Source organism: Emydura macquarii, unplaced genomic scaffold (assembly GCF_026122565.2).
Source record: "Emydura macquarii macquarii isolate MOO-44397 ecotype Brisbane River unplaced genomic scaffold, CSIRO-AGI_Emac_v2 contig_3671, whole genome shotgun sequence".
NCBI classification, from domain to species: domain Eukaryota; kingdom Metazoa; phylum Chordata; order Testudines; family Chelidae; genus Emydura; species Emydura macquarii.
Window position 1 is genome coordinate 5,742,331 of NW_027133808.1, and position 13,558 is coordinate 5,755,888.

Below are 13,558 nucleotides of genomic sequence, written 5' to 3' on the forward strand. Positions count from 1 at the left end.
CAGAGGCAAATGTTAAGTGGCTTGTCCAAAGCCACACAGGGATTCTTTCAGATCTGGAATTAGAAGTCAGCTATTCCTAACCCTCAGCACCTGAATCAAAATCTCGTTTAAGGTCAAGGGGAGTCTTTCCATTGACTTCAGTGTGGCTTGGATGAGTCCTCCAGGAGTCCCCCCACTGCACTTAAATCACTAGACTTAATTCTCTTTAAGTGATGCAGTTTACTCAAGTCAAAATAGCACAGGCTTGCTTCAGAGTCTGCATTTCACTCTGAACCCTGTGCCTTACCCAAGAGAAGACTAGGGAACTCCACTGAGGCAAGTAAGAGAGGAATTCACCTCTTTCCCTTCCTCCCCCAAAAAACAGCAGAGTAGCAGCATAGCCTGAGTAACCTCTGTAGCCCTTGAGGCCACTCCCTAAAGGGGGTGGAGGGAGAAGAACTGGTGGGTTCTATCCTACTTCCAAAGAGCTTCTGTGCACAGCTGCTCCAGAGGCTCCAGCAAAGTTGGACTCATCACTATAAAGACTTGAGCCAAACCCGCTGAAGTCACTGGAAGGACTCCAGGGCTTTGGATCTGGATCTAAAGGTGCAGATCCCTGTGTGGGTTCTGACATTAGCAGAACTGTTAGTGAGACTAGGTGATTTTTTGGAAGGCACCCCAAATATAACTGATTCAGATGATATAAGAAATGTGTGTGGAGAGTGGCTGCAATAAGTGGAGCCCAGCTTATTCCTTTCAATGTGAACAATTGGTTCCCTTTGGTTTACAGGTTAAAGGCTGTTCACCAGGCTTGAAATGTACTCTTCCAAAAGCCAAGATTATTCTTTCAGTTACCAGCTGTAGGTTTGTTAGGGCCCAAAAGTTGTGTCCAAGAATTATTCAAGCATATGGTCTCATCCATGGCAGTCTTTTCATTTACTTGAATAGGCTTTGGATCAGGCCCACAATCCCCTCTTTAAAATATTGTCAAATTTTCAGTGAGTAAAAGCCAAACCATCTACCAGCTTCTTCGGTCACCAAACAAATATTCCATTGAAATCCGGGGAAATGCCCATGGTTTTACAAAAATTATTAAAACACTTTACAAAAATAAAAAATGACAGTGATATGTTCCATTTCATATTTTCAATGAATTATACTTGTACGTTTCCTCACATTTTCTTTAAAAACATTTTTTTGGTAATAAACAAAAACAAAGTAAATCCTTTTTTCTTTTCTTTTTTAAAGGTTGCAGGGATTGTTGGCAGAGCAGACCTGCTGTGTGCCCTGTTCTTTTTGTTGTCTTTCCTTGGCTACTGTAAAGCATTTAGAGAAAGTAAGCATTATGTTTGCCTCTTTTATATAATATATTATTATTTTATTCACCACTTCTGTACATTACAGTAAACTAAACCATCAGCTTGACATGAGCTATTGCTATTGAAGATCTGTTTTAACAGGTACAGGTCACTAGAGGAAATGAGAGAATTCAATATCTGGATCCTGTTGTACATTAGAGACACATTTTATGTAACAGATTTGTTTTGAAATCAGCCTTAGTTTTTATGGCCATAGACTCTAAGATCAGAAGGGACCAATATGATCATCTAGTCTGACCTCCTGCACAACGCAGGCCACAGAGCCTTACCCATCCACTCCTGTAATAAACCTCTAACCTATGACTGAGTTATTAAAGTTCTCAAATCATGGTTTAAAGACTTGAAGGTACAGAGAAACCACCAGCAAATGAGCCCCATGCTACAGAGGAAGGCGAAAAACCCCAAGAGCCTTTGCCAATCTGCCCTGAGGGAAAATTCCTTCCTGGCCTCAAATATGGCAATCAGTTAAACCCTAAGCATGTTGGCAAAACTCACTAGCCAGACATTCAAGAAAGAATTATTTGTAATAACTCAGAACCCACCCCATCTAACATCCCTTCACAGGCCATTGGCATATCTACCACCAGTAGTCAAAGATCAGTCAATTGCCAAACTAGGCTGTCCCATCATATCATACCTTCCATAACTTTATCAAGCTCAGTTCTGAAGTCAGCCAGGATTTTTGCCTTCACTGGTCCCCTTGGAAGGCTGTTCCAGAACTTCACTCCTCTGATCGTTAGAAACCGGCATTTAATTTCAAGTCTAACCTTCCTGATGGCCAGTTTATATCTATTAACTTTTTTGGCCACATTGGCGCTGAACTTAAATAATGCCTCTCCCTCCTTGGTATTTATCCCTCTGATGTATTTATAGAGAGCAATCATATCTTCCCTTAACCTTCTTTTGGTTAAGCTAAACAAGCTGAGCTCTTTGAGTCTCCGCTCATAAGGCAGGTTTTCCATTCCTTGGATCATCCTAGTAGCCCTTTTCTGCACCTGTTTCAGTTTGAATTCATCTTAAAAATGGGTGACCAGAACTGCACACAGTATTCCAGATGAAGTCTGACCAACGCATTGTATAACGGTACTAACCCCTCCCTATCTCTACTGGAAATACCTCGTCTGATGCATCCAAGGACCGCATTAGCTTTTTTTATGGTCACATCACATTGGTGGCTCATAGTTATCCTGTCATCAACCAGTATGCTCAGTTCCTTCTTTTCCTCTGTCACTTCCAACTGATGTGTCCCCAGTTTATAGCAGAAATTCTTGTTGTTAGTCCCTAAATGCATGACCTTGCACTTTCCACTATTACATTTCATCCTGTTTTTATTACTCCGGTTTACAAGGTCATCCAGATCTTCCTGTATGATATCCCGATCCTTCTTTGGATTGGCAGTACCTCCCAACTTTGTGTCATCTGCAAACTTTATTAGCACATACCCACTTTTAGTGCCCAGGTCAGTAATAAAAAGGTTAAATAAGATGGGTCTCAAGACCGATTCCTGAGGAGCTCCCCTAGTAACCTCCATCCAGCCTAACAGTTCACCTTTCAGTATGACCCATTGGAATTTCTCCTTTAACCAGTTCCTTATCCACCTTTCAATTTTCATATTAATCTCCATCCTTTCCAATTTAACTAATAATTCCCCATGTGGAACCGTATCAGATGCCTTACTGAAATCTAGGTAAATTAGATCCACTGCATTCCCTTTGTCTAAAAAATCTGTTATCTTCTCAAAAAAGGAGATCAAGTTGGTCTGGCACGATCTACCTTTTGTAAAGCCATGTTGTATTTTATCCCAATTACCGTTAACCTCTATGTCCTTAATTACTTAATCTTTCAAAAAATTTTCCAAGACCTTGCATACTAGTGAGGTCAAACTAACAGGCCTGTAGTTACCTGGATCACTTTTTTCCCTTTCTTAAAAATAGGAACTATGTTAGCAATTCTCCAGTCATACGGTACAGACCCTGGGTTTACAGATTCATTAAAAATCCTTGTTAATGGGCTTGGAATTTCATGTGCTAGTTCCTTTAATATTCTTGGATGGAGATTATGCGCCTCCCCCAATTTAGTCTCATTAAGCTGTTTGAGTTTGGTTTCTACCTCGGAGGTGGTAATTTCTACCTCCATATCCTCATTCCCATTAGCCACCCTACCACTATCTCTAAGCTTATCATTAGCCTCATTAAAAATTGAGGCAAAGTATTTGTTTAGATATTCGGCCATGCCTAGGTTATCCTTAACCTCCACCCCATCCCCAGTGCTTAGCAGTCCCACTTCTTCCTTCTTCATTTTCTTCCTATTTTTATGACTCTAGAACCTTTTACTATTGGTTTTAATTCCCTTTGCAAGGTCCAACTCTGTTTGGCTTTTGGCTTTTCTCACTTTATTTCACACGATCTGACCTCACAAGGTAGCTTTCCTTGCTGATCTCTCTCATCTTCCACTCCTTGTAGGCTTTCTGCTTCCTCGTAATCACCTGTCTGAGATGCTTACTCATCCTACTTGGTCTACAATTCTTGCCTATGAATTTTCCCCTTCCTTGGGATGCAGGCTTCAGATAGTTCCTGCAACTTTGACTTGAAGTAATTCCAAGCCTCCTCCACCTTTTGATCCATGAGTTCTTCGCTCCAGACCACTTCCCCAGCTAATTCCCTTAATTTTTTAGACTTAGCCCTTATGAAGTCAGAGACCTTAGTCACAGATCTATTTTTGTTTATTCTTCCATTTAGTTTGAACCGAATTAGCTCGTGATCACTCAAACCAAGGTTGTCCCCCACAACCAGTTCTTCTACGAGATCCTCACTACTCACCAATACCAAGTCTAAAATGGCATCCCCTCTTGTTGGTTCAGTAACTATTTGGGGAAGGAATCTGTCAGCTATCACATCCAGGAAAATCTGGGCCCTATTATTACTACTAGCACTTGTACTCCAGTCTATATCTGGGAAGTTAAAGTCTCCCATAAGTTCCCAGTAGTATTTACTTCATTAAAAGCCTTAGAGAGATCTCTATCCATGTCCAAATTGGATCCCGGAGGTCTGTATCACAACCCAAGCACTATTCCAGGAGAAACTCTAGTAGTTTTCTTCCCCAATGTGATTTTTATCCAGACAGACTCTGTCTTATCAATTCCATCACTTCTAATTTGTTTACAGTCTACCTTATCATTGATATACAATGCTACTCCACCACCTTTGCCTTTGTATCTCTCTTTCCTAAACAGCACATATACTTCAATACTTGTACAGCAGTCATGACTACTATTCCATCATGTTTCTGTTATCCCTATAATATCTGGTTTCACTTCCTCTACCAGTAGCTCTATTTCCTCCATTTTGTTACTCAGGTTCCTCGCATTGGTATACAAAGATCTTAATTTTTGACTGTTCGGCTTCGCTTCCATTCCTTACCTGATTTGGCATAGTCATGCTACTGCCAATATCGCCTCTTAGACTGGTATCTACACTACTCTTCCTCTTAATGTCCATTTTGCTCCGCAATGCTGTGTCCTTTACTTCATTTTCCTCCCTCTCAATGCTAAAATCAGGCGTGGAGATTACCTGGGCATCTCTCCCAACTCCCTAGTTTAAAGCTCTCTTAATCAGTTGTGCCAGCCTCCATCCTAGAAGTGCGTTTTCCTCCCTACTCAGGTGAAGTCGATTCCAAGAGAAAAGTCCTCTGTCCATGAATGCCTCCCAGTGACCATACATCCCAAAACCCTCCTTATAGCACCACTGCCCGAGTCATCTGTTGATCATCAGAATCTTGTCACACCTTTGTTGTCCTCCTCTAGGGACAGGCAGAATCCCACTGAAGATCACCTGAGCCTCAGTTTCCTTAAGAGTCTTCCCCAGCCTGGCATAGTCTCCTTTGATATGTTCCAGCAAGAATCTAGCCATATCATCTGTACCCACATAAAGGACAATCAGTGGATTCTTTCCCGCTCCTGTTAGGATCCTCTTCAACCTTAGTTCCACATCCCGTATCTTAGCACCCAGCAGACAGCACACCCTTCTATTCTCTGGATCAGATCTGGTTACAGACCTGTCTGTTCTTCTCAGCAAGGAGTCCCCAATCACATAGACCTGCCTTTTCCTGGTAACAGTGCCATTCTCCGGCCTTTCCCCAGTTCTTTCTGGCTGCAAGTCATCTCATCTACTATTCTCCTATGCAATCCTCTGCAACCGTTCTTGTGTCCTCCTGGTGCTCTTATTTCGTAGTATCTCCATTGGCTCATCCACTCTTTGAGGACTAACTGCTCTTCTCTTCTTCCTTGCCCTCCCACCTTCAGTAACCGCCTGCTGTGCCCCTTCTTCATTTTCCAAGTCCGCAGACCTGTTACTGAGCTTTATTTCTCCTTCACTAGCCCATCTTTTCCTCTGCCTGGTTCTCGCAGTCACATGAAGGAATAGATCTGTTTAAACTGATATATTTCAGGGTATAAATTGACAAGCTAACTTTCTTATTTAATTTTTTTAGTATGCTTGTCGACATTATGCCAGGATTGATTAAACAGAAATGAACTTAATAAATCCAACCTGTATTTTAATGTGCAGCCACGTCCCGCTCACCTTACTTACATGACGAGTCCCTCTGAATTCAGTGGAAGGTCTTGTGCACTTACTCCTTTTTGACCCAAGCAGTTACCCAAGGTACAGAGCTCTGGGGATGTTCCACTTGGGAGAAAAAGTTGATGATGGAGTCTGCTGATTTTGTTGGTGCAGCCTTGTTTGTTTACAAGGAATGTCCCAAGTCCTGTTTCTTCAAATGCTGGAGGAGCCAGCGGCAAAAGGAGAAGTTCCTTAGCTTAGAAGCCCAAGATTATTGTCAGCCAGCACCCTAACCCAGACTTCTTCTCTTGGGGGGGGTCGCACCATGCTTACAGTCTTGGCCTTGAATTTCTTCAGGCTCATGCTCGCATGCTCTCTTTCTCTCTCTCTCTCTCTGGTCCTGTGTTTTGTGTGCATGCGCTCTCTCGCTCTCACACTCACCCCTTACTCAGCAAAACTCACTGTGCCCACACAATCCAGAACTCCTGGGCAGGTTCACATAACCCTTTTTTCTTAGGTGCAAGTTTGTGATTAATACACCCTTACAGTTGTGTTAATTGGCGGGTGCATTTGCACCCAACAATCTTAATGAGCTTTTAACTCAACTTATAACAAGGTTCAGCCAGCTCATAACATGTGTTTATGTTCACCTTATAGGCTTTAGTTCACAGCAGCTGTATTATTTTAACATGCATAATCCTTTCAGAGACACTCTTCTAAGTGAGCTTGCTGTAGTATTGGATCTGAAAGTAATTTGACAGTACCGGTACTCTGAATTGAGAAAATATCTTGAGGTCCTGTTTAACAGAGTTTTATACAAGAATACATTAATGTATGATTATGAAGTTATACATATCTACAGAGCATTGTAAATCTGGCTGTAGCATCTTAATATGTCTTAGCTGGAAATTTGGGTGCACTAAAGGACCTATTTAGTGGCTTTGTGAGTGCTGTGGTAGAACTTTGTTATAATACTTCTCTGAAATATAATAACCTACTGGCTACTTAAATGAGCTTTTTAATGGCTCCTGTTAATATCTAAATGTTTGTGTGGGTTGCGACTATACCAACTAAAATGAGCTTACTCAGGAAACTACACCATCACTCTCACAATGAATGGTCCAAACACCATCTTGTATGGTTCTGTCTACACCTTTGTTGTCCTCCTCTAGGGACAGGCAGAATCCCACTGAAGATCACCTGAGCCTCAATTTCCTTAAGAGTCTTCCCCAGCCTGGCATAGTCTCCTTTGATATGTTCCAGCAAGAATCTAGCCATATCATCTGTACCCACATAAAGGACAATCAGTGGATTCTTTCCCGCTCCTGTTAGGATCCTCTTCAACCTTAGTTCCACATCCCGTATCTTAGCACCCAGCAGACAGCTGGGTCATTGGAAGCTGGGGAAAGGTCATTGGAAGTTTTTATGAACAAGTTAGACAAAAACCTGTCAGGGATCATCTGCCAATGCTTAATCCTGCCTCTGTATGGGGCAGTGGAGTAGATGACCTCTTGAGGTCCCTTTCTGCCCTACATTTCCATGATTCTATATGCTATATTTTCCTGTAATCACTCTGTACTAAATCAAATAAGTTAAAGACAACTTTATGCATGCAATAAGACCCTATATGAGACTTGTCTACCAATTTTTTGATGCTGATAGATATATGGCAGAGGTAGAACATCACTCGGAGAACACAGGAACAAAAAATTAGCATGACACTTGGAAACTTTAAAATAACAATTTTACTATGGTGAGTAGACTGAAAATTATTATAAAGGATGCTGAGGCTCTGATATTTGTGCAATACAAAAAAGACTAGCTTGGGTTACTTTATTAGCCACGTTATGCAGAAACCTTTAGCCAGCAATGTAGTGGGAGAAACCATTGTAGAGAAGGTTAGAGTACTGCTTAGACAATCTATTGGAAACAGTGAATTGCAGACAACTGTCTTTGTAGTACTACTCACAGGAGGAAAAAAGTAAAGCCAGAGAGAAATTCCATGAAAGAAACAACCTAGTCTTTCCTTAACCTCATCCTTGTCCCTTGAGGTCAGAAGATGGGAACTCTGTTTTCTGAAGCTATGTCTTGTGGTGGCTATGGGGTTAAAAAATGCTGATTCCTGTTCTTTTGGCAAACTCCTACAGAGTACTGGACAGCAGTGTATTGTGTGGGATAGATAGGCATTACATCAATACTAGTGACCATCTAAGAATGTTCTGTGTTAACAGATGTAGTAGTTATTAAGCTGGTTTATCAGAGGAAGCCCAATCTGCCCATCTGTTATCTTCCAGGCCAGTTCAGCTGTCCCAAAGTTCATAACGGCCCCTCATCACACCTTCTTTGGCACTGTTTAGGAAAAGCACTCTAGGCTTTCTTCATGCCCAGGAATTGTATCCAAGCATTCTACTTGTGGCTGTCCCAAAATCTCAACTCAGTTGCCTTCTCCTAGGAGCCTTTTATAACTGCCTCAGCTAATATGTCACAGATCCAGTCTGGGGAGTTGTAAATGAGAGAATATTTGTTAAATATGTAGTCCGATACTGTCGAAAGCATCATTGGCTATGTAGCAAGCTGCATGGAACTTGGAGGGAGGGGCACAGGTTGCAGGAAAGTGCTCCTCCCTCCAGGTTCCACACACGTTGGTGCAGGCTGGTTCTGATCTTAGTGTGGTTCTTAATGTTTGAAAAGTGACTGTAAAATGCAACTGTATGTTTTGGTGTTTCTCAGTGACTTTCAGAACAAATGTTAATTTTTGTAAGGAAAAGGATGCGGGTTCCACCCCACTCCAACCAAACATCCCTGCAAACACAGCCTCTTCCTTAAGCTTAAGCTAGGTTCCTTCTTTTCCCAAACCTTCACCAACTGACCTAATTAGGCCCTCAGTGATACCTATGGGCCCATTGCCTTAGTGAGTTTGCACACGGACTGGAGTCTGCAAACAATTCTGCTGCTGATGTGCTGGATGCACAAGTGAGTATGTATCCGGGGGGTCAGGCACGCTTTTGAAGTCGGCGCTGCAGCCTGCACTACAGTGTCCTCGCTTCATTTTTTTAGAGAGCTAGCTAGAGTACAGCTAGTGCGGCAGCTGAACTGCAAATCACATCTCTGGCTGCAGTATAGATGTCCCCTTAGCTGTGTTGGTTCTGCAGGGTTTGCGGGAGTGAAAAACAATAAAAACAGATTTTTATCTCTAATGTAAGCTGGAATGACTGAATATTTAGAATGGACCTGTTGAGCAAGGTGTCATTTTTACATAGTTAATTTTCAGAATATAATCACACTTGGAATAATAGAAACAGAAATATTTCCTTCACATAGCAGAAAAATATCCTTATCTCTGAGCCTAAAGTCCTCTCCTTATGTCTGCTAACTTTGTGTTTAATCATGTGGTCCAGAAAAGTGTGTGTCTCACTGTAATTGGAAACCCTGAAGAGAGAGTCATTGGGTGTTGGTTCACATCTCAGTTAACAGTTGGCATTACATCATCTTCTAGACCAGACCAAGATGGGAAGCCTTTGTGGGAAGTGTCTTTATAAATAATACAAAGCACAAACTTTTTTTGCATTCCTTTTTGGCTGACTCATGTTTTTAGCCATACGTGGATATTGTCTAGTATTCCTTGGGAGTATTCATTTCCACCAATCTGTACCAATGTGCCATTTCCTTTTCCCCTCCAAGGCTTGCTTATGTGCATCACAGTTAGCTGATCTTTCATAGAAGCTACAGGAATAAACACCTTTAGTAGTGTATTAGCACACATGGGAGTTGGGCCATTTTCAGGCAGCTTAAATGCAGATAAAGACTTTGTCCTTAGGAAACAGACCTAGAGAACACTAATTATTTAAAATCTTTTCTATCACAGACGAATATATCAGCCAGACTGGGCAGTGTGACGTTCTTACCTGATATCTGCTCTCTTAAGTGGATGAGTGTGAAGAAGGTTTTGGTTTGGGAGTCAGACCTGAAAACGTCCAGAGAGGGAGCTGGCACTGTCCTTGAGGGGTGGAGTATTGATGCTGTTCCAGGGGTGCGGGAAAGCAGGAGAAGTTGTCAGCCTGGAAAATTTCCAGGAGAGAATGTTTTTTGTATGATTTGTTATATTCTAGCACATTTGTCTGGTTTAGTTCATTTGTGGTTTTTGTCTGGATTGTCGGACAGACAGCCGCGGGCTTAACTGGAGTCTATTGTATTATATTTTTTAAAAATGCATCAAGATATGGAGTATAATTATGTCTTGAGTTCTACATTTCTCTTACTCCCTTTTCTCCTGGTTCTAAATTTCCCTTACTCCCTTTTCATGGTATTTGATGTTACTAAAACTCCTCCACAGAATGACATCATTATATTCGCATGGCTATAGATCTGCTGTTCTCATTTTCTCCCTCTCTTTTAAAATACATTTATCTGGGACTGAAAAATCTATTCTGGCTTTTGACGAAGGCAAGAGTTGACAACTGTTAGGATATAGTAGGTCCTGTAAAGCAGTTGTGGATTATTGACTTAAGGTTGTTTGAATTTTAATGCACTGTACTTGGGGGAATTAATAAAGAGGTCTATAATGCAATGTTCATGCTGCCTTGCTTTGTCTTCAGCCCTGTAATCAGTCCTGTTGTGGGTGTTTTTGCTCTGTGGATTTGCGATAATTGTGTGATGTAGGAGGAGGATGATAACTTATGAGATTCACTGCATGTGAATATTTGGCCAAGATATTAACCAAAGGATCATACCCTTGGTTTATACATTCTGCATGTCCTAAAAGTGACTTTGTTCTGCTTTTGGTTTTTTTTCAAAGTTTAAAGTTTCCGATTAATACTTCCACCTACTTCTTGTGATCTTTAATGTAGTAAATGCAATTGCATGGTTCTATTACTCATATTTTGTTTAGATTGGAAATATTCATCTCTTCTACCATTATAGTATTGAAGCAAACTTTGTGAACTACTTCTGTTAGCTATTTTGCATTTGGCAGATGACAGTTCTTTTGCCGTTAAACATTTGGGGCCTGATTTTCAATTATGTGCGCACAATTGTTCATGTGTCTGCACGTCACGTGTCTCCTTTGTGTATGGCTAACTTTGAAAATCTCTCCCGTTTTATTTCTCCTCTTCCTGTCTAAAACAATTGTGTAGCTTTTCTATGTAGTATTAAATGGGTGGTGCATTTCTCTCCTGACGTGGTTGCAGGCCAGTGATAGATGAAGTGATCCCCTTGTATAGCAGTTTACATTTGTATGCTTAGATTAGGGATTCTTGGCATGTCCAGGTCCATTAGGACTTCAAAAGGCAATGTAGCAATGGCACTCCTTACCCTAGTTTCATCATTAAGGGTTTATCTATCCATTGAGCTGGACGTGTGATTCTTAGCTCAAGGAGATATACTTGTGTTAGCTTTCATCAAGCTAGCGTGCTAAAAATAGACTGTAGCTGTGTCAGCACAGCAGCAGGACAGACTAGCTAGCTGCACTGATTACATATGTCGGGTCTTGGATGGGTACAGACTGGGGGAGGCTAGCCCCTCCCACAGTTCGTGCTGCTGTGGCTGCATTCTATATTTAGCGCACTAGCTTGTCTCCTGGGGCTGGGAATCTCACCTTCAAGTCGAAGTGTGGACATCTGAAGAGTATATATAGCTGAGCTGAACAGCGTGCTCGATGGAGTCAAATAACTGGAGATGAATGAAGAGGTCTTGGTCTTAGAAAAGATGTGAGGTTAAATCCCAACTGCAGATACTAACCTGGTCTCTTTGGACCCAGTGAATTCTTACCTCAGCTCTCTGAAGCTGAAGGAAAGTAGCCTAAATCAGTCATCTGAGACTTGTGTAATGGAGCTTAAAAATGGACAGGTCTTTTCTCAAGGAAGGAAGGAAAGAAACTACACACTCTAACCAGAAGGTAGCTGGGTTATGTACTCTAGAATGATAATACTTCCTTGTTTGGTTGGTTGGTTGGCCAACCCAAAAGCTGAGAGTGGCGTATTAGTTCAGGACATTGCTAAACTTTTTTTCTCTTGTTGAACCATGATAAAAATGTAAGATCTCTCCAAAAGAGAAGAGATAACGTTGCCAGCTTAAGTGCCGCAGTACGCAGCCTCAAAAACACGGCAGCTGTAACCTTAAATTCAAAGCTGTCCATCGATTGTTGTAGAAAAGCTGAGGATCAATTAGTTCCACAGCAAGGGGCACCCTGTGTATGCAGAATTACTTTTAAAATGTTCACCCACCACAGCAGTTTGAATGGATGACCATCCCAGAGTGGATTCTCTCCAACTCATGTGGGTTGTTCATTAAATCACCTGGACTCTCATCCTTAATCTAGTTCTAAGAAGGGGCAGCCTTAAGATCTCTTTGTGTATAAGTACAAAGCACATCGATTTCCAGCTTTTTGAACAAGAACTTAATGCACACTTTGTTCCTTTGGCTTATTAACAATCATGCCCATCTGTTAGCATGGCACTATGCCCACTCACAATGTGGTGTGCTACTTTCAACTAGATACAGGTGCCAACCAAAGATTGGTTTCCTTTTCTGACAGAAAATCTTCCTAGTGGGAAGTAATGCAATATTACGGGAATGTGCTTCATTAAATTGATTTCTCTCTGTTGGTATGTGTGTATCTTATAATAATAATTAGCGTTTATACAGTGCTTTATATTTGCAGAGCACTGTTCAACAGTTGATTGATTGGCATTGCTAAGTGCCTTTCTTCTGGATCTATTTTTCCAGCCTACCTCACTACTGACACTTCTGCACAAATAAAAAGTATATGCAAATATTGACCCAAGGAAAACCACAAGAAAATATATATTTAATTGAGTCTCCATCCTTGAACTTTACTCAAATTGATGAAGTCTTATAATATTACAGCCAATACTGTCCTTTAGAGAAAGCGAGAGGAAATAAAGGCACTAGAATTGCAGTTTTAAAGGAAAGGAATTTGATTTTTATTTCTCTTTTTCTGCTGAGCACTTTCAACATCTAGGAGTGCTTGTACTTAAACTTGGCTGTACCTGGAAAGCTGAGATGATTCTGGCTTCTGAGACTCAAGGTGTGCCCAAGAAGAAGTTTTTGCTTCTCATATATAGGAGAGCAAGAAAAAGTAACAGCAAATGTCAAATGGGTGGGAAATTAGCATCTAGCTGGGAATGTGGAAACTTGAGCTGGTTTTCCCTTGATGTCTGGCATTACAACACAATAGAAGCACACATCCATGCTATGGAGAAACATGAACTTTATTTTACTTCATGTGGAAATTTTGCTCGCATATGTATGTGATAATAGAAGGATGGAGAAAAAGAATCTTGTCTCATTGTGGCTATCAATTTGAAAACTTTCTTTGTAGTACAAGCTACTCAGATGTGAAGTTATTCATCTTTGAAAACTGGCTGCTGCACATATGCAGTTAATCCTTTATAATGAGGCTTTTAACTTTGCTTTTCATATTAGTTATATTACTGTAGCACCTGGAGGATCCAAGATTTGGTCCATTTTATGCAAGATATTATATCTACATGTAGAAAGAGCCAGCCCCTGTCCCAAATATCTTAGTCTAAATGGGAAATCTGGACAAAAAGTGGGAGAAAAGAAGTATTACTATCCCATTTTACAGATGGGAAATCAAGGAACACACACATTAAGGATCAC

General features: G+C 41.0%; 1 protein-coding gene across 4 annotated transcripts in view; it reads left to right on the forward strand.

Annotated features, from left to right (window-relative positions):
• Positions 1–13,558, forward strand: part of TMTC4 (transmembrane O-mannosyltransferase targeting cadherins 4) — an 81,231-nt gene that overhangs the window by 21,144 nt on the left and 46,529 nt on the right. For 3 of the 4 annotated variants that reach the window (XM_067536860.1, XM_067536858.1, XM_067536859.1), the window contains one exon: positions 1,228–1,315. The exons of the other annotated variant lie outside the window; for it this stretch is intronic. In XM_067536860.1, coding sequence (XP_067392961.1) covers positions 1,228–1,315 — 88 coding nt within the window. The remainder of the gene's footprint in view (positions 1–1,227; positions 1,316–13,558) is intronic. 4 annotated transcript variants of the gene reach the window in all.